Raw genomic sequence first — 11,841 nt, 5'->3', positions numbered from 1 at the left:
GGGAGTCGCCAGGAGGGAAGAAGTCATCTGGTGAAAAGTCATCTGTTACTATGCTTGGACTGTGATCAGTTGGGGTAGGATATCATGACTAGGTTTTGGAATATGGCTGGAGATTGGATAATATGGCCTGGACATTTTCCACGTTTTGGAATATGGCTAGAGATAAAATTGCTGGGCAAGGGATTTTACTTGCAAGCCCAGTCTTATATCTAAAATGTCTGCTTTCATACCTGGCAACAGTGCAGAAGTTCCTTTGAGCCTACATGGGAAAGGAAATAGCAAGAACAAGGATGTGAATCCATGACATGGGATAGATCTGGATTAGTTCCAGATCCAACACACTCAAATGAAAATGGTGAGGCCTACTATGCTGATGAGAAAGACCCTTGCTCATGACTCAAATGCTGGAATTGCTAATGCAGTGAGAGACTGACTGCGAGACTGTCCACTGTGATGTAGGTGTGACCCCAGTTTGGAGACCCACTGAATGTTACCTTGAGAGACACTCAACTCTTTACAATGTGCTGTTTAGTGAGAATGAAAGAGTTAAAGATGCTTGATGCTTGGTACATATGTGATATTGATTACTGATCAATATGAAGTTCACTGCTACTGGGAAAATACCTGTGTCATGTAGACCAAATGCTGAGCTAAATGTAGCAGGGGTGACCACTCAGCAGGATGTATTATCTCCCCTCGCAACAGTGTCTAAGACAGCAGAGGTGTCCCTGGAAACCTCCAAAGAGCTTGGTGTGACAGAGTTTACCCAGGTCAATTGTGGGGCCACCTTGTTGGGTGAGAGTCCACAAATAAAGGTAGGCGAAGAGTATGGAGGGTATGAAGGTGAACTGTATGTGTAGGAGGTGAGTGTAGAGGGTATGACAGAGGGCAGTATGTGCAGGTGATGACTGTAGAGGGTATGACAGTGGGCAGTATGTACAGGAGATGAGTGTGGAGGGTATCACAAGGGGCAGTATGTACAGGAGGAGTGTATAGTGTATGAAAGAGGGCAGTATGTACAGGAGATGAGTGTGGAGGGTATGACAGAGGGCAGTATGTACAGGAGATAAGTGTAGAGGGCGTGAAAGAGGGCAGTATGTAGAGGAGAGGAGTTTATTACAGCAAGCACTATATGCAGGAGAGGAGTGTGTAAGATATGATGGAAGGTAGGTAGAAATGGAAACAGAGATAAGTTGGCTCTTGCGACAAGCTAAGTGTTAGCACGCCAGCCTGTTGGACATCATGAGGATGGAGATGGTCAAGAGGAATTTAAAAAATGACTAATAAAAGTCCTTGTAGTCCATGTGATAGCACCTGAAAGGCAGCCCAGTGGAAGGTTAAAGGTAACTTCTGGAATAGCTGAGGATAAAACACAGGTGCCACACTAACTGCAGTATAAAAGTAAATTTAATACACAAACGGGTATAGGTACTCACAAGGGTAAAGTAGTAAAAAGCATTGGGCACAAATTGCCGGCTGCCCATGGAGAGAGTGCACCTGAGAGGCTTCTCACTGGTGGTTCAGAGTGGGCCACACTGGTGGTTGCCGACACTTCCTTGATCTGGAACAAACAGCGAGCCGGGGGATGATGTCACTTCAAGGATATGGTGCACCAATAGGTGACACGTTTGCGGAGCATGCACCCCTCCTTCAGGCCTGCCTCTTACTACTTTACTCTTGTGAGTACCTACACCCGTTCGTCTATTAAATTTACTTGTATATTGCACTTAGAGTGGCACCTGTGTTTTATCCTCAGGTAGAAGTGGACAAATGAGAAAGCCATGGTTACTATCAGGTCAGGTCAGGTGCAGGGCTTTGCCTAATCAGAGCACAGAGCACTGTCAGAGCCATAATTGGACAAAGTCATCATGACTTTTCCCAATTATTGCTCAGTGCTCATTGTGCTACCAAACACTATAAAAGGTTCCTTCCCAGCGGAACCTTTTGCAGTGTGTTGTTGGAGATAGAGCAGGGCTCAGTATGCTACTAACAAGCAGGGACAAAACTAGGGGGTGGGGGGGCAGGGGTGTCACCTGCCCCAGACGCCGCACAGAGAGGGGCGCCGCCTACTGGCAGAATTAGTGACAGCGGCATCTGTCAGCTCAGCTCTGGGAGCAAGGATTAGAGAGCTGGGAGGAAGTACAGGCTTTGCATAGCTCTATGCAGTCCCGCTTGTTTGCCATTTGACCCCTAGATGTTTTCAGGTCGGGCTCCATCCCTGGGAAGAGTGTACCTGGACCAATATAAATATGTATGTACCATACCTGACTTATGCCCCTTAAGCTGCATGCTTCACTGATGAGGTGGTATGCTTTGGATCATGAGCTGTTCCTTTCCTTCTCCATACTCTTCTCTTCCCATCACTCTGGTACAAGTTGATCTTTGTCTCGTCTGTCCATAGAATTTTGTTCCAGAACTGTGAAGGCTTTTTTAGATGTTATTTGGCAAACTCTAATCTGGCCTTCCTGTTTTTGAGGCTCACCAATGGTTTACATCTTGTGGTGAACCCTCTGTATTCACTCTGGTGAAGTCTTCTCTTGATTGTTGACTTTGACACACATACACCTACCTCCTGGAGAGTGTTCTTCATCTGGCCAACTGTTGTGAAGGGAAAGAATTCTTCGGTCATCCACCACAGTTGTTTTCCATGGTCTTCCAGGTATTTTTTGATCTTGGTGTTGCTGATCGTACCGGTGCGTTATTTCTTTTTAAAGATGTTCCAAACAGTTGATTTGGCCACAGCTAATGTTTTTGCTATCTCTCTGATGGGGTTGTTTTGTTTTTTCAGCCTAATGATGGCTTGCTTCACTGATAGTGACAGCTCTTTGGATCTCATATTGAGAGTTGACAGCAACAGATTCCAAATGCAAAGAGCACACTTGAAATGAACGCTGGACCTTTTATCTTCTGCTTGTAAATGGGATAATGAGAGAATAACACACACCTGGCCAAGGAATAGCTGAACAACCAATTGTCAACCAATTGTCTCATTACTTTTGGTCCCCTAAAAAGTGTGAGGCACATATACAAACTGTTGTAATTCCTACACCGTTCACCTGATTTGGATGTAAATGCCCTCAAATTAAAGCTGAAAGTCTGCAGTTAAAGCACATCTTGTTCATTTAATTTCAAATTAATTGTGGTGGTGTATAGAGTCAAAAAGATTAGAATTGTGTTGATGTCCCAATATTTATGGACCTGACTGTGTGTGTGTGTGTGTGTGTATATATATATATATATATATATATATATATATATATACACACACACACACACACATTATATACATGTGTATCATCATCATGAATTCAAATAAAGTGCATATTTAGTGAACTGTGATATTATAAAGAAAATTATCCTTTTTAATGAAGAATAAAATCATGTGTTAAACAAAGATGCATGATTGGATGCGAAACGCGTAGAGACTTCTGGGTGACGCCAACGTCACTTTTTGTCCCAACCCGCACCAAATCGAGGCATTGATCGTACAACCAATCCTGGGAGACGGAACAACGTTGCTAGCCCTAAGAACATTGCTGGAAAGACTTAGTGCCGGTCTAGGCACCACACTTTAGGCACCACACTTGTGAGTGAAAATTCCCTATACTTAATGATTGAATAAATTATAATATTGCACAATGATGCTGTTTGCTTTTTCTGAGATTAAGGTGGAGATGCATGGAGAGATTACTGGCATTCAATTGAGAAATCTTCAGGCATGCTTAAACGAGTGGAGAGGTTAACCCAACATAAACCAAAGGCATCTTTTTACCTTGTTTCTGGTGAGTGTCCATTTTAGAAGGTGGTGGTGTTTCACAAATTGGTGAAAGTTTTCCAATCACGAATGTGGATTTGTGCACGTGGGATTCAGATAACCATCTTTTGAAGAGGAATATTGGGGCTGTTTTTTGTTTAAATTATTTTATTCTTGGTTAAGAAGGATCATTTCCTTTATAATATTGCAGTTCACTAAATATGCACTTTATTTGAATTCATGATGATGAATAGCTGATAAAGATTGTTTTTTATATGTGGTAAGATAAATATACTATTTAGGGTCGGCACTGTTATGCCGCATACACACGATTGAATTGACAATTCGATCGTGTGTGGGCTCCAGCGGACTTTTTCATCGTAAAAGTCCGGCAGACTTAGAAAGTAGTTTTGACCGCCGGACTTGGCTTTCAGCGGACAATCCGTTCGACAGTGTGCTAGTCCGGCGGACTAAGAATGACGCATGCTCTGAAGCAAGTACGAGAAGGAAGCTTTTGGCCACTGGCTTTTGAACTTCCTTTTTCTAGTCCCGTCGTACGTGTTGTACGTCATCGTGCTAGAAATCACAGGACTTTCGGAGTGTCCGTGTGTGGCCAAGTCCGTTCGTTATAAAGTCCGGCGGATTGTTTGCCAGATTGTTTGCCAGACCAAGTCCGCCGGACAATTCGATCGTGTGTACGCGGCATTACACCTTTTTCTGTAACATTGCTTACCCTACACTATTGTTGCGGCTCTATAACTGCAGCAGATCTGCTATTTAAAATCAAAAGGTAAAATCACACATTATTATAGATTTACTGTATATATGTTTGCGCTGGTGACACATTTTTTCATATATACATGTGTATGCCCACCCAAGCTTATGGCTTTCTTTACTTCACTGCTAAGGGCTCTAACTCCAGATCTTTAGAAGACCTAGCAATGCCCCTGACCCAACCTGACACTAGTGCGCAGTCCATCGCAGCTGCCAGAGCGGCTTATTCTGTCTCCTTGTCCACAGCTACTCCTGGCATAGTCACAGCATCATGCATGGAGGAGTCAGCTGAATTATTGGAACACAGAATGTGATGTAGCACAATGGCAGGTTCTCAGTCTCTATTGCACGTAAGGCCATTCCAGCTCTGTACCATCATGTGGAAGGCAATGTTTTGGCATGGTTGGGCAAGGCAGTCAGCAGGAAGGTCCACATTACTGCTGACACATGGTCCAGCAAGCATGGTCAGGAACAATATATTTCATTCACAGCACACTGGGTAACTCTGCTTGCAACTAGGAAGGATGCATGACAGGGCTCAGTGCTGCAGCTTGTTTTGCCGCCATGACTCCATACAGCTGGTGGTGATGATGCGAGATCTGTCAGCTCCATCCCCTCTTCCTTCCTCCATGCCCTCCTCTGCTGAATTGTCCTATGAACCACCAGTTCCCCTAAGTAATCAAGAGGCTATTTAATGAGGCTAAAATATGCCATGCAGTGCTTCAGCTGGTCTGTCTAGGGCACAGGAGCCACACAGAGCAGAGATTCTTTCAGTCCTGCAGGAGCAGGCCCAGAGGTGGTTCACGCTACAGTAGCTTAAACCAGGAATGGTGGTATGCGATAATATCACTAACCTCCTGTCCGCCCTTCGACAGGGAAAATTTACAAATGTGCCATACCTGGCACATGTCCTCAATTTGGTGGTGCAGCATTTCTTAAACAGGTACCAAGGGTTGCAAGATATTTTAAGGCAGGCCGGAATAGTCTGTAACCATTTTGGGTGGTGTGATGCAGCCAGTGTCCGGTTGGCTGACATCTACCGGAAATTGCACATGCCCATAAACTGCTCAATTTTTGACATGCCCACCAGGTGGAACTCAACTTTGGCAATGCTGCAGTGGCTGCACATGCAGCAGGGTGCCATTAATGACTACCTGTGTGAGTATGGCACAAGGACAGGTTCAGGGGAGCTCAGAAATTTTTTCTGCACTGTACTGTCACCATTTGAGGAGGTAACAAGGATGGTGAGCCATGAAAATGCACGCATCAGTGACTGTGACAGTGACAATAACTCTTGTGTTCCTACTGGGAAATACTTTGCGTTGCATTATGGACAGGGCACACGAGGCAGAGCAGCGAGAGGCCCGCTTTATGCAAACACCATTCTAGCAATGCCACAGAACACACAAGAGAAGATGGAGGAGGTTGAGGATGAGTAGGAGGATTCTGGAAATTTTGGAGGCATTGAAGCAGAGAAAGACATATGTCAAACCTTGAGAGATGGTTCTGAGTCCCCAGAAACTTTGGGAGTAGTACATGGTCCCAAGAAAGCAGTTCCAGATACTGTAATCTTCAGTGACCCCAAGGACTCTGCTTATAAGGCCTCTGTGATGCATGGGCTCTCTTATTCTTCAAAGCCTGCAAAGGGACCTGAGAATTTGTGGCATCAAGGAGAAGGATCATTATTGGTTGGCAATCCTTCTTAACCATCGTTACAAGGAGAAAGTCTTGGAATTCATCCTGCCTTCGCAGAGGGAGTACAGGATGAAATATCCTGAGGACGCCTTAAAGAGGAGTTGATGTAACACCTTTCCAGACTCTGGTAGGTTACAGTCTTTTGGAAAGTCTTGTGAGCTAGTTTTGAGGCTTCTGTTGGTCAAGAGAAAAGCAGTGGAGAAGGAGGCAGCCTCAGTGATGTATTTTAAAAATGCTTTAGTCCTCAGCACCCAACATCCTATTGGCACCGTCTGCATATTATGGTGGAATATTATTTAGGGGCAAAAACAGCCATGGTGAGCTTTCAAATAGACAATCCACTGGATTACTGGGTCATGAAAATAGACTACTGGCCAGAACTTGCTCAGTATACAATTTAGCTGCTGGGCTTTATGAATGGGCATTCACTGCTGTCAGAGATTTTGTGACAGATAACAGAGTGTGCCTGTCCACAGACTCCATTGACTGGCTGACATTTGTCAAAATGCATCAGTCTAGAATTATCAGCAGCTATCAAACCCTTGATGCCGATGTCCCTGTTTGAAGAGGAGTTGCAGCCTGAGGGAGAAAAATTAAAAGTCAGCAGCTACAAATAGCTGCTGACTTTTAATATAAGGACAATGTCTAGGGAGCGCATTGTCGGTACCCGAAGCCAACCCATCGATTGGCTACGGTTACAAGTGCCAGCATCTGTAGGAGAAACAGGAAGTGAAGCCTTGCAGCTTTACAGCCTGTTTCATACTGTGCATGGCCATCATCTTCTGGGGCACACACAGGTCCCAGAAGGCGATGGGGGAAGGAGGGGGGCACCAACAAACATCGGAAGTGATGTACCACCCACAGTGCCGTGGGACAGAAGTCACGAAGAAACATACCAAAAAGGTATGAAAAGAAAAAACAATATTCAAAAACGAGAGAGGGGGCTGAGTACATATGATTACAAAGGAGTTACATTTTTGTCTGGAGCTCCGCTTTAAGTGTTTTTGGGATCTCAAATCTGTACAAGACTGTCTAGGCTGCCTAGCTTTGTGGGTACTTATTTTATCTTGAAGTAATTGTTTGGTAAAAAATTTATGGGCACAATTAACACCCAAGGACCAGTTTTTCCACACCTGTTGACAGGTGCATGTAATTTAAATGTTTTGCAACAAGGCCACGTCTTGCTTTCATCAAGAGTACCTTCAAAGAGTTACAGTGTGAAGGCACCACCAGCAGCCAAAGACCAATTTTTTTGCACGTGTTTCACCTGGACATATAATTTAAATTTTTGACAGCAAGGCCAATTCTTGCTTTTGTTGAGAGTATCTCTATAGGTTTGCCATGTAAAGGCACCACCAAAATCCAAAGACCAATTTTTCCCCACCTGTTACTCCTATCCAAAATCTGCAAAAGAGACACCAGATTTTATCTAGAAAAAAAATTCTAGTCTTCAGACTGGCTCCTCATTCCGTTGTTTACAAAATAAAGAAAGCTTGTAGGGAAAATCAATTAAAGTTTCCTTTTTTGCATGGATACATGTCCCCCAGGGACGTACCCGGGCCTCCATACCCCTTTTATGGCCAATAACTTGCATATAAGCCTTCAAAATGGGGACTTTTGATTTTTCAAGTTTGGGTCCAATAGACTTTAATAGGGTTCGCTGTTCAGGACAAAATTTTGTGATGTTTGAGAGTTCTGGCGTGAACTGAACCCAGGGGTGTTCAGCCAATCTCTACTGAGGAAGGAGAAGGGGAGGCAGTTTAGCTGCCTGTAGCAAGTGCCCAGAGTGCAGGGGAGATGCCAGGATGGGAGGTGAGGTGCTGCCCTGTAGTGAAAACATTGCTGTGGTTTTCCACAAAATGACACCGGTGGACACCATTTTGTTGATAACCATGGCTATGTTTTCAGTATAAAAGCATAGGGTGACATCACTTTCTCGCTAAAACTTTATTGAGCCACCCAAAGACACACTGCTGGGCTCACCTGAAGACCACCCTTCACTGAGAGGTTTCACCCTAATGGCTTTAGTCCTAGAGACAGCGGCTCATAATCAAGATGCACAAAATCTTTAAAGAGATATACTCTCTTTATTAAAAAAAAATAGTAAAAGAAAAATCAATAAATTACAAAAAAAAGGTGATTGCAGTTTTCATGATCACCTACACAGTAAATTCACGTTCACACTTGCATGACTTTGGACCGTAAAGTTGCATGACAAGTCGCACCACATGTTTCCCAATGAGCACTATTCATATCTGTGTGAATTAAATAGCAACAACTTCATAATAGTTCCTACACTGCTTTGTCCAGACTTTCATGTGACTTGAGTGTCATTTATAGGCTTCAATGTAAACCCTCAAGTCGCATTAAAGCCACACCTGCATGTTACACATGCAACTTGTATGTGACTCTGTAGAGCACAAACAATCACATTGGTCAAAGCCAAAGTTGCATTCATTCAAAGTCCCATCAAAATTGCATTGAAGCCACATCAAGTCACACTGTAAAGTCGCAATGAAAATCACATGATTTTGAAATTGCACAAGTGTGAATGGACACTTTGAGGGATCTCACTTTGTTCACATAATTCTTATATAATATAGGATCACAATAATATAAACACTTATTATTTAACTTACTTCTTTGTGCTGGAATCCATGCAGTTTATATTTATTGGTCATCATGTACATGTTATGTAGAGCTCTGCCCAGAAGATATTCAGCCATGTATGCAGAGGAAGGTATATTTGTATGCATATTTAATATGTATGACCAATCTGTTGAATTACAATGTGTAAAAATAGGATCAATGATCATTTTAAAAACATCATTTTTGTGTATATTTGTGGAGGCGCACCTAAAATTGAAAATAGAAATATCTTCCAGTATTGGGTCATGTAAGCGCTTAGGAAAATTGCTATAATAATAAGTACTTCTGGCTAGGTTGCATTTTGGTGGCCATAAAAATATGAAGCTGCAGTTGATTAGTCTACAGTCACCGAGATACTGACTACTTATTTTACTCCATGATGGTGGAAAAATAAATGTGATAGTTCCTATAACACACTGCATACGATTAGCAAACCGATGTAATTCATGTGTGTAAGGTCCACACACTATGACAACTTTAGCTGTTGATTCCCTAACAATCTTTAATTTCTGAATATCATTTTCAATATCCCCAATGAGTGGAATGATATATTCTGTGCAGATCCCATGTTGGCTCATCATATTACTCAGTTCTTGGGATTCCTCATCACCGCTGCCATCATCGGATGAGAATATGCCAACCCAATTCCACCCAAAATGCTGAAATAACTTAAAAATAGCTGCATAACGGACCCGGTCGCCTGGTACAATATGGAATAAAGTTGGATATATTTTTCCATCACTCAGGGGAGTGTCAAGGACTCGATAAGTGATCTGGATAAGATGTTGGGAAATATTTTAATGGGATATTATTATTCAATGTAAATATGAGAAATTAAATATATAAATGACACACATAGATCTCTTGTCATAATACAAGAAGTACTTGTCAGAATTTATACCATAAAGATCTAAGTATATGACAGCACACAATGCCTACTTACCTCCTCCAGCCTCACATCCAGCTTTTAAAGTGGTTGCAAACCCCATTCATTAAATGTGACTTAAGCACATATATCTGTAATGTTTACTGATCTGTCTCCAAAGCTCTGAGTGCTGTGTCTTTCTGGTGCTTCATTCCTATGTTATCAGCAGAGTCACTTTTGACAAGTTCAACGACACACAAGATAACAGCAGCTGAAAATTTGTTTCAGGGGGCAGAGCTGTGAAGGGGGACAGAAACACAGCTGTGATGTGAAAGGGTACAACTAGAAAAGAATGGAGGAATGTAAATGAATACCAAACCAATGTCTCAACCACCATTTGGTGCTGTGTCCTCGAACCAAGAATGTAAGTGAAACAAAAAAGAAGAAAGAAGCTGCACCTGAAGGGAGTAAAACACCCAAAATGGGCAGCCAGAAGGTTAATTAGGCAGAGATGAGACTTGTTGGGAGGTAAAAAAAAGTATGTTTATTTAGAAAAATATTCCAACACAAAAGAGCATAGACTCTTGTTGTAGCATACAGTGTATCAAAAAGCATCCCTGCACCTCAACACTTAACACTAGGGGCGATCAAGGGGTTAAATGTGTGTTTCCTAGGTGTGTTTTAACTGTGAGGGGATAGGAATGACTAGAGGAAGAGACAGATCATTGTTCCTACTTAGTAGGAACAAACGATCTGTCTCCTCTCCCCTGACAGAACAAGGATTACACACACAAATTCCTGTTCCTGCTCTCGTGCATGCGATCGCGTGTGGCCGTTGACAATCAAGCCCGCCGGCCATGCGCATCTGGTTTCCCACCGTGCAGTGGGCGCATGCACGCTTATGGCAGAGTGCGTGAGCCTGCTATCTCCCTTAAAGGTTCATACGTACCCATACAGCGTGAGACAGTCAGCAAGTGGTTAATGTAGCAGTACCTGCTGATGTGGACAGGATTACTGGGGCCATTGGATTGTCCTTGACAACCTCATGTACAGACACTACCCCAATCTTTTTCCCAGGTATCAGCTTTCCCTGAAACCTGTCCGATCAGAGCAGGGTAACCCCACTCCCCGAGTTGAGGAGTGCCACCACCATTTGTCCATTAACCCACATCGCACACTCACGCAGACTTAGATTGTTTAGATTGCGGAAGCCATCTCATTCAGGAACTGAGGCTCCAACTGTACCAGCCATCAGTGCACATCCTTGAGAAGATCATGCAAAAAACAGTCTAGGGCAAATTCGATCCAAAATCTTAGCTGGTGTCATTTCCTCAGGTTTCAGCCAGTCCTGAAACAGCAGCATTAGATGATACAGCTGCGCACCAGAAGGCTTAGCCCTGTCAAATCGCCAGCCATGAACTTGGCATGCCCTTAAATCAACAGTCACTCCCAGCCTGGCTAATATTTCTGCCATTAGCAATTTGTAGTCCCATGTTGACTCTGGGGCCATGTCACAGTATGCCTGTTGGGGATCTGCAGTCAGGAAAGGAGCCAGCACATCCACCCAGTCTTACTCAGGCAGTCCTTCCCTTGTTGCAATCTGCTCAAAGATCGCCAAGTGAGCATCAACATTATCTGTGGCTGTCATCTTTTGCAGGGTCCACTGTACAGCCTTCCGTGGGTCACCCTTCACAATGGGGTCACCTCTCACCCATTCAGCCTGCTGGGTCTTGCTGAGTAGCAACTGCCTGTGCATTAGTCACTGCTAATTGTTTAATCAGTTCTTCCATTGCTTTTTCAGAAATTTTCACAGCCTGTTTAGCTCTAACCCAGGACATGGCACTGGCCTGATCCCCTCAAACTGCCCGCATTCTCCACCAATTGTCAGGATCTGAGGGATAAACGGGCTGGGAGATGTCAGTCAACTTAAAGTTCATTTTATTCAGCAAAACAGGAAAATAATGACAGACTTTGTCTTCACTGACAGCTCAAAATTACACAAGAAACTCTGCTCATCAGTACAACACAATCTTTTAAAATCATCCCAGCCAAATATCCACAATATTGCAAAAGACCAGTTACAGGCCAGCACACCCAGCTACAA

At 43.3% G+C, this 11,841-nt stretch overlaps 1 protein-coding gene across 1 annotated transcript; it reads right to left on the bottom strand.

Annotated features, from left to right (window-relative positions):
- Positions 1-88: 88 nt before the first annotated feature.
- LOC143997960 (uncharacterized) lies at positions 89-11,493 on the bottom strand. Its single transcript, XM_077493767.1, has 3 exons — positions 11,449-11,493; positions 8,863-9,645; positions 89-259 (listed from the first exon to the last, which is right to left on the bottom strand). Exons 1-3 carry the CDS (start codon positions 11,491-11,493, stop codon positions 89-91), a joined length of 999 nt encoding a protein of 332 aa, XP_077349893.1.
- Between the last annotated feature and the right edge of the window lie 348 nt (positions 11,494-11,841).

This window comes from Lithobates pipiens, unplaced genomic scaffold, assembly GCF_037356315.1.
Source record: "Lithobates pipiens isolate NorthernLeopardFrog02 unplaced genomic scaffold, aLitPip1_a1.2 Scaffold_19, whole genome shotgun sequence".
Taxonomy (NCBI): domain Eukaryota; kingdom Metazoa; phylum Chordata; class Amphibia; order Anura; family Ranidae; genus Lithobates; species Lithobates pipiens.
This window is presented reverse-complemented; position numbering and strand designations above follow the sequence as displayed.